This window comes from Nerophis lumbriciformis, linkage group LG37, assembly GCF_033978685.3.
Source record: "Nerophis lumbriciformis linkage group LG37, RoL_Nlum_v2.1, whole genome shotgun sequence".
Taxonomy (NCBI): domain Eukaryota; kingdom Metazoa; phylum Chordata; class Actinopteri; order Syngnathiformes; family Syngnathidae; genus Nerophis; species Nerophis lumbriciformis.
Window position 1 is genome coordinate 11873971 of NC_084584.2, and position 13530 is coordinate 11887500.

Sequence of the window (13530 nt, forward strand, 5' to 3'; positions counted from 1 at the left end):
AAACAGCCGCCATCTTTTTTCCCCGTAGAAGAAGCGCGCGGTGCATGCTGGGATATGTGACGTTTCATTTCCATTTGTGTGTTTATGTAAAGACCCCAAAATGGCTCCTATTAAGTGTGTTGTCTGTCTAATTATAAATAATGCAGACGAGGCGTGTTAACTGAGTTCTCAACGTTTTCTCACAGCGTGCTCATAACCACATTCTAACTGCCAGCATACGACAACGCTTCTCAGGGCTACCGCGCATGCTCGTAACTATCGTTGCATGCTGGGTAGTGTAGTTGTTATATTTGCTAGCTCATAACAGCACATTGAGAGACACGCTTACGCGCTTAATTCAATACTCGCCGTCATTCCGGGTGGATTGACAAAAGACCTCCAGCCGCTAGATATTGGTGTCAACAGGGCATTCGAAGCTAGACTGCTAACTGCGTGGGAACAATGGATGACAGAAGGCGAACACACCTTCACTAAGACGAGGAGGCAGCGCCAGACGACGCCAACATCTGCCAGTGGATCGTAAATTTGCCCAACTTTTCACTTCGGACACCGAAGACGAAGGATTTACGAATGAAGAATAACTTCAGAAAGTGAGCGCTATGTTTATTTTGTGTGTTGTGACATTAACGTTCGAGCAACATTATGTTGCTATTGCCCTGCACTATTTTGAATTTTACTATGTTTGTGATTGCACATTTGCGTACATTTTGGGAGTGAACAGAGTTGTTAGAACGCTGGTTTTTAATATATTATTAAAGTTTGACTGACCTATCTGACTGTTTTTTTGACATTCCCTTTAGCGCAGCGTAGGCGCGGCTTATAGTCCGGGGCGGCTTATTGGTGGACAAAGTTATGAAATATGCCATTCATTGAAGGTGCGGCTAATAATCCGGTGCGCCTTATAGTGCGGAAAATACGGTAACAAGGTTTTCCAAAATAAATCAACTCGTTATGGAAAAAAAAAATGCCAACATGGCACTGCCATATTTATTATTGAAGTCACAAAGTGCATTATTTTTTTTAACATGCCTCAAAACAGCAGCTTGGAATTTGGGGCACGCTCTCCCTGAGAGAGCATGAGGAGGTTGAGGTGGGCGTGGTTGAGGTGGGGCAGGGGTAGGGGATAGCGGGGGGGTGTATATTGTAAGAGTTAGTGCTGCAAGGGGTTCTGGGTATTTGTTCTGTAGTGTTTATGTTGTGTTACGGTGCGGATGTTCTCCCGAAATGTGTTTGTCATTCTTGTTTGGTGTGGGTTCACAGTGTGGCGCATATTTGTAACAGTGTTAAAGTTGTTTATACGGCCAACCTTCAGTGTGACCTGTATGGCTGTTGACCAAGTATGCCTTGCATTCACTTGTGTGTGTGAAAAGCCGTAGATATTATGTGACTGTGCCGGCACGCAAAGGCAGTGCCTTTAAGGTTTATTGGCGCTCTGTACCACTCCGTACAGCGGCGTTCTAAAAAGTCATAAATGTTACTTTTTGAAACAGATACCGATAATTTCTGATATTACATTTTAAAGCATTTATCGGCCGATAATATCTGCAGTCCGATATTATCGGACATCTCTAGTTGGTACCCATTTGTAGTGGGCGGAGCCTGGCGGCAAAAACTGCTCAATCGACCATCAAAGTGTCATTACTGCACTTTAATGATCAGAAGGCTTTTAGGTTGGGCTCTGATTGTGACTACACTTTTAAATTGACACCAATATCGCCCCCTTGTGGCGAAAAAGTAGAACAGTCATATCTTTCTGAATATTTTCATGGCTCTTGGGAAGGACTGGGGGGACCCCTATTGAAATTGCTCCGTTTGGACGCCTTTTAGAGGCCCTTAACATGCACGGAAAGTCCCCATAATTTGCGGGCGCGTCAGGTATGGCGAACATTTTTTTTTTTTGCATTTAGGGGAAACGATAATGACATTTAAAAATTGGCTCTCTAGCGCCAACTTTAAAATTTTAAAAAATTAGCCTCTCCTACCAGTTTAGCGTATCCACGGGAAAATGGCAGGAGACGTCTATCATGATGAGACGCATGTAAAAGTCACAGGAGCCCAAACCTGAAAACGAACAGGAAGTCGGCCGTCTTGATTTTCGGCGAAAAACAGGGCTCGTACTTGAACAAACTCCTCCTAGAGCACAGGTGTCAAACTCAAGGCCCAGAGGCCAGATGTGGCCTGCCACTTCATATTATTTGGCCCTCAAAAGCCTGGAAATAATATGTACCAATAAAGCTCTGTAACTTTTCTTACTAAAAGCATTCTTTTTATTTTGGGAGAAAGAAAATGTAATCCATGTAAGCACAAATTATGTTAACTTAAATATTGTCTAATAATGTAAAAATATATAATCAAACATTCAAGCCATTTTTTAAATAGTAATAAATACTAATAATAATGATTTCAAAGCAAGTTATCCATCAAAGTGTGCAATGTAAAAGTAGCAATAGATTTCATGGTAAAATTGTGAAATCTACTGTGTTTTTTACAGCATTTTTCTCTAAATGAAAAAAAACTGTACTTTTTTTGACTGTAATAAACTGTGGTGCCGTTTTGGCATTTACAGTAATACACCGAATAATCTACAGTTGTTGATTCGCGGTAAAAAAACAAACAAACTGGCAACTCAGGTGCCAAAATTGTAGTTTTTTTTTATTTACAGTAAAAAAGCATGTACATTTTACAGTAAAATTCTGGCAACTGAGCTGCCTTTTTTTTTTAATACCATAAAAACAGCAGTTTTTCATTTCTATTTACAGTAATATACACTACATTTCAAGGTGAAATTATTGCAACTTACAATACATTTTTTTTTACATTTTAGTTTAAAAAAAAAATCTAATAAAATGCATTAAAAAAAATTGTGTAATAATAGTATTCACTGTTCGAAGCGGCTCTCTGGGGCCAAACACGACTGCAATGTGGCCCTCGGTGAAAACGACTGACACCTCTGCACTAGGGGCTTTGGCCAAATGAGTGGCGGTTGGTTAGAGTGTCCGCCCTGACATCGGTAGGTTGTGAGTTCAAACCGCGGCCGAGTCATACCAAAGACTATAAAAATGGGACCCATTACCTCCCTGCTTGGCACTCAGCATCAAGGGTTGGAATTGGGGGTTAAATCACCAAAAATGATTCCTGGGCGCGGCACCACTGCTCCCCTCACCTCCCAGGGGGTGAACAAGGGGATGGGTCAAATGCAGAGGACAAATTTCACCACACCTAGTGTGTGTGTGTGACAATCATTGGTACTTTAACTTTAACAGTTACATATACTATGTACAAACGAACAATTAACTTTCACTTTAATCATACTATCATTGTGTTATTAAGCAAAATAAGCAATACTTTTACTTTTGTTGAAATGTTTACACTGTTGTTACAGAATATTTCCGTTTTGCACTTTTTTGTATTGGATGTTTATCTTTATTTTTGCACATTTTAAAGCAAAATAAGCAATAATTGTACTTTTGTTAAATGTTAAAAGTTTTAAATGTTTACATTGTTACAGAATATTTTGTCATGTTGTTGTCAATGTTGACTGAGTGGCCATACTTCTCTTTTTTTTTGTAAATAAAAGCCATGCCTTTTGAAAAAATTGGCCTACATTTATTTTTTCATCTTCATTTTAAATTAAAAAAATAATCGGTAAAAGGAAAAATAATCTATAGATTAATCGGGGAAAAAATCTATAGATTAACCGATTAATCGAAAAAAATAATCTATAGATTAATCGATAGAAAAATAATCGGTAGCTGCAGCCTTAATATATATATATATATATATATATATTTGTATTTATGTATGAAATACTTGACTTGGTGAATTCTAGCTGTCAATATACTCCTCCCCTCTTAACCACGCCCCCACCCCCCACCTCCCGAAATCGGAGGTCTCAAGGTTGGCAAGTATGCTTTTAGATGGTGTGTGGGACCTAACGGATTACTGCTGCGCCAACACTGCCCCCTAATGGTGGAAAATGACAACAGTCATAACTTCCTTACACATGCTTTGATCTTCCTGGAATTTTTAGTGATGGATCAGGGCATCGGGAAGGACGTGACCGCACATGCCTGAACAACTCCATGAAAGGGGGGGGCGAGGGGCTCCGGGAAGGCTGCTCGCAGCTTGAATTTGGATCGTTTCTGCTCATAGTACACGCTAGTTCAAGGGTGCCCATTATGTCGGTGGCGGAGAATGTGTCAGTCGATCGCCAGCCAGGCATTAAAAAATAGACCTAAAAATTATCCATCGATCTTCACCAAGACGTCACTTTCGTCACTTGATTGACATTCACGGGACCCAAGGATCTCGTGAGATGATGCTGGCTGCTGCCAGATCATTATTAAGAAAAAATGACCGACAGAAAGGCTAGAAACTCATTTTATTTCAACAGACTCTCGCGCCGTACCTGCCGTCAAAACTCTAAAGACCGACTGCACAGTTCCTGTCTTCACAATACAAGCGCCGCTCCATCCTGCCTGCGCTAACAAAATAAGAGTCTCAGAAAGCTGGCGTGCACAAGCTAGCAAGCTACGGCGTTTGCCGCCCATGTATTTCTTGTAAAGTGTATAAAAAGGAGTATGTAAAAATAGACCTAAAAATGATCGATCATCAATCTTCACCAAGACGTCACTTGATTGACATTCACGCACCAGAGGGTCTTGTGAGATGACGCTGGCTGCTGCCAGATCATTATTAAGAAAAAATGACCGACAGGAAGGCGAGAAACACATTTTATTTAAACAAACTCTCGCGCCGTAACTGCCGTCAAAACTCTAAAGACCGACTGCACAGTTCCGGTCTTCACAATAAAAGCGCTGCGGTAACAAAATAAGAGTCTCAGAAGGCTGCCGTGCACAAGCTGGCAAGCTATGGCGTTTGCCGCCAATGTATTTCTTGTAAAGTGTATAAAAAGGAGTACTGAAGCTGGACAAATAAGACGGCAAAAGGCAACCACTTTCATGTGGTGTTGGACAGAAAGGATGACTTTTTTTCTCCTCCATTTGAAAATGTGGACGTTATCATCACTACTGTCTTATTCCAATCAATGCAAGTCATCATGCTCCCAGTCTGTGGAACGCTCTCCCTGACCACCTGAGGGCACCACAAGACTGTGGATGCTTTTAAAAAAGGCTTAAAAACCCTTCTTTTTAAAAAAGCCTTTTTTTAGATATATGCATACTAGTTTTAGCCATACTTGCCAACCCTCCCGGATTTTCCGGGAGACTCCCGAAATTCAGCGCCTCTCCCGAAAACCTCCCGGGACAAATTTTCTCCCGAAAATCTCCCGAAATTCAGGCGGAGCTGGAGGCCACGCCCCCTCCAGCTCCATGCGGACCTGAGTCCGCTTTCCCACAATATAAAGAATGTCTACAGTAAAGCAGTCCGTCTGCCGTAAACAGCAATGTTGTGACACTCTTAAACAGGACAATACTGCCATCTAGTGCATTTGATGAAAGCACTTTTGTGCGTGCCACCCATCAATGCATAATCAGAGAGGGTGTTCAGCATGGTTAGAAAAATAGTGACAGAGAATAGAACAAGGATGGACAATGCAACCCTTAACTCAACAATGAGTAGATGAGTGTTATGTGTGTGTATATGTGTAAATAAATGAACACTGAAATTCAAGTATTTCTTTTATTTCTTTTATTTATTTATATATATATATATATATATATATATATATAAAAGAAATAATTGACTTTCAGTATATATATATATATATATATATACACATCCATCCATCCATTTACTACCGCTTATTCCCTTCGGGGTCGCGGGGATATATATATATATATATATATATATATATATATATATATATATATATATATATATATATATATATATATATATATATATATATGAAATACTTCACTTGGTGAATTCTAGCTTTAAATATACTCCTCCCCTCTTAACCACGCCCCCCGCACCCACCCCCCACCTCCCGAAATTGGAGGTCTCAAGGTTGGCAAGTATGGTTTTAGCTATTTGGCTGTTCTAGTTTTTATTTTTATTATCTTTTTTTTTTAAATACACTGCAGCACTTTGAGGTTGTTTACTCAATGTAAAGTAATTTTTACAAATAAAATCTATTATTATTATCACAATCAGCTAATACACCAACTTACATTATTGTCTTCATGAAATAAAGGAATGTTAAACATGCTTGTACTATCATTAAACACTTAACTTGTTAACAAAAAACCTCTCTTTCAAATATAAATGATAAATATGAATGAGGTAGACCTTCCACTTGGTCAATTGAAAAGTAGCTGGCCTGCAGAAAAAGTGTGGGCAGACCTGAGCTAGTTGAAGCTCCATGAAAAGGTGTGTGGCGTACTCACAATGACCTGCTGATCGGAGGGGATGAACTCCAGGGCCTTCTGAATGACCCTGCAGCCGTACATCTGCAGGGCCAGGGAGAGCACGTGGCCTCGGATCCTCTCGGCCAGCGCCAGCTTCTGGTCCAGACTGCCGAACTTGGGGGAAAAAAAACATGACACAAAAAAGTCAAAACCTCTTCTCAAAACTCCGGCTTGAGTAGCCCACAGTACTCACGCGCACCTCAAAAAACTTCTGGATGACGTAGTTGCCGAAGACGTCCACCATGAGCTGGTAGGCGGCCTGCAGGATTTCACTGAAAACCAGCTGGCGCTCGGCTGGACTGGCTCGCTCCAACTTCAACTGGATGAACCTGCACAACACACACACACACGGTTATTGATGCCTCCGTGTTGGATTAGGTTTCAATTTTATCTTGGCGATAAGTCCTTCAAATCTATTGAACTTCAAATTGAGACCTAAAGAAGCAGGCGGCAAAAGCTTTTTATCCCTCAAAAGGAGATCAAAAACAAAGAAGGAGCCTGTAAAGAGGCAGAGTGATGGATGCCAGACTGAAGTAGAGATAAGAGGGAAAAGGTCTGGAATGGGCCGACTGCAAGTCATTGTGGATGAAGGCATTACTTGGACACAAGTAACGGGACACTACAAGTGAAAAGACGATTTGTAGCAGACCAATCCTGCACAGTGCGGCCCGCAGCTCATTTATTAATGACCCACTGCACATTCTAAAGATACGATGAAAATTCACAAAAAAAGTGGAATAAAAGAGCAAATGGATGAAGTGTAACGGGGAAAAGTTTTAATATTGACTAATATCTGCTTTTTTTTTTAAACTGTCGTTGCTCATAAATAATAAGGAATCAAAATGAATGTGATGAATTATTGACCTATTGAAGGCTCCAATTACTTCACGTCAAATATTCCACTTTAAATATTTTTTGGGAAAAACAATGCAGATTGTTTATTTGCCGTATAAAATATGTTTTATTTGACAATAAGGGCATGAAACTAATATTAAAAAATAAATAAATAAACTTAACAGATCTGAAGTTATTGAGACCTAAATGTTGAAAGTACCGGTAAAAAAAATAAAAAATTAAAATGTATTTTAATAATAATAAATGCAAGTCAATGTGATGAATTATTGACCTATTGAAGGCTCCAATTACGTCATGTCAAATATTCCACTTTAAAATATTTTTTGGGGAAAAAATAATGCATATTTTGTTTATTTGCCGTATAAAATATGTTTTCTTTGAGAATAAGGGCATGAAACTAATATTAAAAAAACTACTTAACAGATCTGAAGTTATTGAGACCTAAATGTTGAAAGTAAAAAAAAAAAAAAAAAAAGTATTTTAATAATAATAGATGCAAGTCAATGTGATGAATTATTGACCTATTTAAGGCTCCAATTACTTCACGTCAAATATTACACTTTAAAATATTTTTTGGTAAAAATGTAATGCAGATTTTGATTATTTGCCGTATAAAATATGTTTTCTTTGACAATAAGGGCATGAAACTAATATTAAAAAACAAAGAAAAACAACTTAACAGATCTGAAGTTATTGAGACCTAAATGTTGAAAGTAACATTTTTTTTTTAATAAAATGCATTTTAATAATAATAGATGCAAGTCAATGTGATGAATTATTGACCCATTGAAGGCTCCAAATACTTCAGGTCAAATATTCCACTTTAAAATATTTTTTGGGGAAAAAATTATGCCGATTTTGTTTATTTGCCGTATAAAATGTTTTCTTTGACAATAAGGGCATGAAACTAATATTAAAAAAACTTTAAAAAAAAAAATACTTAACTGATCTGAAGTTACTGAGACCCAAATGTTGAAAGTAAAAAATCAAAAATTCAAAAATGTATTTTAATAATAGATGCAAGTCAATGTGATTAATTATTGATATATTTAAAGCTCCAATAATTCCACATCAAATATTCATTTTTTAAGGAAAATATTGCATACTATTTTTGTGTGCTTACACTGTAAAAATTAAAGATGGCATAAACTAAGAGAAAAAAAAACAACTTAAAATTGAAGGATAGATCTGAAATTGATCGAGACTTAAGTGTCAAAAGTAAAAAAAGAAAAGAAAAAAATACTTATTTTCAATCGGATCTCCAAGAATTTTAGTGTGATTATTTTTCTTTTTAAAAATGTCATTGCTCAATAAATAATAATGAATTAAAATCAAAGTTGTTATGAATTATTGACATATTCAAGCCTCAAATCATTTCACATCAAACATTCCACTTTAAAATTTTCAGGGGGAAAATATTGCATACCTTTTCTGTTTAGTAATACTATACAAACAAAGTTTTCTTTGACAAAAAGGGCATAAAAAAATATATAAAAACTTAAAATTGACGGATAGTTTTGAAGTTGATCTAGAGACTTAAGACTAAAAATATATGAGTTATCTTCAATTGGGACCTTTGGGGTCCTTTTGGATCCACAAGAATTGTAGTGTAATTTGTTTTCTTTTTTTAAAAAGTCAATGCTCCAAAAATAACAATGAATGAAATCAAATGTTAGGAATTGACCTATTGAAGGCCGTAATTACTTAACACCAAATATTCCACTTTAAAATGTTTTTTGGGAAACATATTGCATATTATGTTAATTTGCCGGATACAATACAAAGTTTTTTGACAAAAAGGGCATTAAACAAATATTTAAAAAAAAACTTCGACAGACAAATCTGAAGTTATTGAGACCTAAATGTTGAAAGTAAAAACAAAAAAGCTTCATTTTATTTTAGTAATTGCTACAAATCAATGATATTAATTATTGATATTTTTAAGGCTCCAATAATTTCACATCAAATATTCCATATTTTAGGAAAAATATTGAATACTTTTTCTGTTTGCTAACACTGTAAAAACAAAGCTTTCTTTGACAAAAAGGGCACAAAACAAACAAAAAACAACTTAAAATTTAAGGATAGATTTGAAATTGATCGAGACAAGTGTTAAAAGTTTTTTGTAAATGTAAGACTTCAATTGGGTCCTTTTGGATCCCCAAGAATTTTAGTGTGATTTTTTTCTTTTTTGAAATGTCCTTGCTCAAAAAATAATGATTTCAAATCAATTTTATGAATTGACATATTCAAGGCTCAAATAATTTCACATAAAATATTCCACTTTAAAATTTTCAGGGGGGAAATATTGTGTACTTTTTCTGTTTAGTAATACTGTAAAAAACAATTTCTTTGACAAAAAGAGCATACTTTTTTTTTTTTATTAAAAACTTAAAATTGACAGATAGTTTTGAAGTGATCTAGAGACTTAAAACTAAAAATATATGACTTATCTTCAATTGGGCTCTTTGGGGTCCTTTTGGAACCCCAAGAATGTTAGTGTAAATGTATTTATTTTTTTTAAAAGGTCATTGCTCAAAAATAATGAATAAAATCAAATGTTATGAATTTGACTTATTGAAGGCTTCAATTACTTCACGCCAAATATTCTACTTAGAAATATTTTTTGGGGAAAAATTATGCATATTTTATTTGCCAAACAAAATACTTTTTACTTATACTTATTCGACAATAAAGGCATAAAACAAATATTTAAAAACCTAAAAAAATTAGAATTTACATGAAGTTATTAAGAGACTTAAATGTTGAAAGTAAAAAAATGACTTATATTATTTTAATAATAGATACAAACCAATGTTATTAATTATTGATGTATTTAAGGCTCCAATAATTTCACATCAAATATTCCATATTTGAGGAAAAATATTGAATACTTTTTCTGTTTGCTAACACTGCAAAAACAAAGTTTTCTTTGACCAAAAGGGCACAAAAACAAAAACAAAAAACTTAAAATTAAAGGATAGATCTGAAATTGATCTTGAGACATAAGTGTTAAAAGTTCTTAAAAAATGTAAGACTTATCCTTCAATTGGGTACTTTTGGATCCCCAAGAATTTTAGTGTTATTATTTTTTCTTTTTTAAAATGTCATTGCTCAAAAAATAATACTGAATTAAAATCAAAGTTGTTATGAATTATTGACATATTCAAATAATTTCACTTCAAATATGCCACTTAAAAACATTTTGGAGGGGGGAGTTTTCCTTACTTTTTCTGTTTAGTAATACTGTTTTCTTTGACAAAAAGGGCAAAAACAAACAAACAAAAAAACATAAAAACATAAAATTGACAGACAGATCTGAAGTTGATCTCGAAACTTGAGTGTTAAAAGTAAAACAAAAATATGACTTATCTTCAAGTGGGCCCTTTGAGGTCCTTTTGGATCCCCAAGAATTTTAATGTATTTTTTTTTTCTTTTTTAAAAGGTCATTGCGCAAAAAATAATGATGTTGTTATGAATTATTGTCATATTCAAGAGTCAAATAATTTCACTTAAAAATAAATTGGGGGGAGAATATTGCATATTTTTTCTGTTTAGTAATACTGTAAAAAAATGTTTTCTTTGACAAAAAAGGGCGAAAAACCAAAACAAACATAAAAACATAAAATCGACAGATAGATCTGAAGTTGAACTGGAGACTTAAGTGATATGACTTATCTTCAATTGGGCTCTTTGAGGTCCTTTGGGATCCACAAGATTTGTAGCGTAATTGTTTTTCTTTTTTAAAAAGGTCATTGCTCAAAAATAACTAATAAATAAAATAAAATGTCATGATTTCACCTATTGAAGGGTCAGTGTTCAGTCTATTTCCAATTCTGAAACGCAAATCAAAAAACAAAAATTAGGGCCATTTTTCTATTTTTATTATTTATGGCAGATTTTAAAACAAACAAAAAAGGGTGGATTTTCATGAAAATATTGCCATACAATTGATTTTGTGCCGTTTTCCTTTTAAGGATTTTTTTTTTTTCCACATAAACACAAAGTTGGGCAACTATTTAATGACACTTTTTTAAAACGACAATGGGACTCCTGCTGAACAATGCTACCGGTATGCTAAAAACATGCTGAACGCAAAGGAAAATCTAAAATAACGCCTCCGGTTCAATTTGTCATCACACAGATAAACATGCATTTTTGCATTTTGGATGAACATATATTAGATTTTTGTGTTTATCTGGAAAAATAAAAATCCATAATAGGACAACAGCACAAAATCCAATTTTATGGCAATATTTAAATGAAAATCAACCCTTTTTTCTTTGTTTTCAAATCTGCCATGTATAATAAAAATAGAAAAACGGCCATAATTTAGTTTTGTGATTTGCGTTTCAGAATTGGAATTAGAATGAATGGAAGGTACACAAACCTTGAAGGCTCCAATTACTTCATATCAAAAATTCCACTTTGACATTTTTTGTGGAGGGAAATTATTTAGTTTTTGCTAGAGATGTCCGATAATATCGGGCTGCCGATATTATCAACCGATAAATGCTTGAAAATGTAATATCGGAAATTATCGGTATCTGTTTCAAAAAGTAAAATGTATGACTTTTTAAAACGCCGCTGTGTACATGGACGTAGGGAGAAGTACAGAGCGTCAATAAACCTTAAAGGCACTGCCTTTGCGTGCCGGCCCAATCACATAATACCTACGGCTTTTCACACACACAAGTGAATGCAGTGCATACTTGGTCAACAACCATACAGGTCACACTGAGGGTGGTCGTATAAACAACTTTAACACTGTTACAAATATGCGCCACACTGTGAACCCAAACCAAACAAGAATGACAAACACATTTTTCGGGAGAACATCCGCACCATAACACAACAGAACAAATACCCAGAACCCCTTGCAGCACTAACTCTTCCGGGACGCTACAATATACACTCCCCCCCAACCTCCTCATGTCCCAAAATTCCAAGCTGCTGTTTTGAGGCATGTCACAAAAAAAAATGCACTTTGTGACTTCAATTATAAATATGGCAGTGTCATGTTGGCATTTTTTTCCATAACTTGAGTTGAATTAATTTGTAAAACCTTGTTACATTGTTTAATGCATCCAACGGGGCATCACAACAAAATTAGGCGTAATAATGTGTTCATTCCACGACTGTATATATCGTATCGCATACCTGCCAACTTTTGAAATCAGAAAAACGCAAAATGATTATTAGCATTCAGACAGGTTAAAATGTTGCTAAAACCATCACTGTTTGGGCGACGAAAAACGTTGAAAGTTTTCCACTTGTATCGCTAGCAACGGCATTAGACTTGTGTTTTTTTGTCCCAACGTGGTCTTTTACATCGCTAATTCCTCCGTGTCCGATCGAAAAATCTTGTCTGCACAAGGTGCAATTCGCGTAGTTTTCACCCTTTTTGGAACGGATAATTATTCCCGGATAGGCTTTTGAATATTCTTCACGGAATGACTGCAGTTTTCTTTTCGGTTTAAGACTCGTTTGCGATTTTTCTCCGGCTGATTCCATGATCGTTCGCTCGTTTGGAAACAATGGCAACTGTATGGCGTCACATTAGTGCCAAAAATCCGAGCGCATAAAAACTGTTATCGCGCGCTGATTCTCCACTTCGTGCGCGCGCGACACCATTTTGCACGCGCGCGGTGCCTTTCTGCTTGCGCGACGCCTTTCTGTGCGCTCTCTGTGTACTCCTGGCATCTCTCTTCGCGCTGTCATGGTTTCTTTTTGGCACTTTGGGGGCGGGTATGCTTAGACGGCCCCTTCTTTCTGATTGGCTGTGAGCATTTTTCATATGACCAATCATTCTCCAGTGTAGCAACATTGTAGCCATCTTACTTCAGACATCTAGCCCCAATCATTACATTGATGTCAATGGTACATGTACTACTTAAATTACCATAACTTGCTCGATTTTCGACCAATTTACAAACGGTTTGCCTTGTTACAAATCTTATTACATGTAGATATGACATAGGATGCTGTTGAAATTACCTCTTTCGCTTTAAAAAAAAAAAGACTTAATTGTGCCACATAGTTGTGTAGGGTCAGTGTTAGACAGTTCTCTGATTATTTTAAACTGTTTCAGAATACATTATTAAAAGCTATTTTTAACATTTTAAAAACAAAATTCAAAGATTATTTCATTAATTTTATGGCTGAATCAAAAGAAATTCCATAAATTAGAAAACAAATGTTCAAGAAGAAGTGAAAATATAAAATAATGTTATTGCTGGTGGACCAGTTCTGGCTGAAAGATGTGATTATGGTGTTTGTTGTCTTATTATTTATTTGGGTCACA

At 35.7% G+C, this 13530-nt stretch overlaps 1 protein-coding gene across 2 annotated transcripts in view; it reads right to left on the bottom strand.

Annotated features, from left to right (window-relative positions):
• pum1 (pumilio RNA-binding family member 1) overlaps positions 1-13530 on the bottom strand; it is a 91116-nt gene that overhangs the window by 20459 nt on the left and 57127 nt on the right. For both annotated transcript variants that reach the window (XM_061930999.2, XM_061930998.2), the window contains exons 17-18: positions 6571-6700; positions 6351-6485 (exon numbers count right to left, since the gene is read on the bottom strand). In XM_061930999.2, the coding sequence (XP_061786983.1) occupies positions 6351-6485; positions 6571-6700 (265 nt within the window). The remainder of the gene's footprint in view (positions 1-6350; positions 6486-6570; positions 6701-13530) is intronic.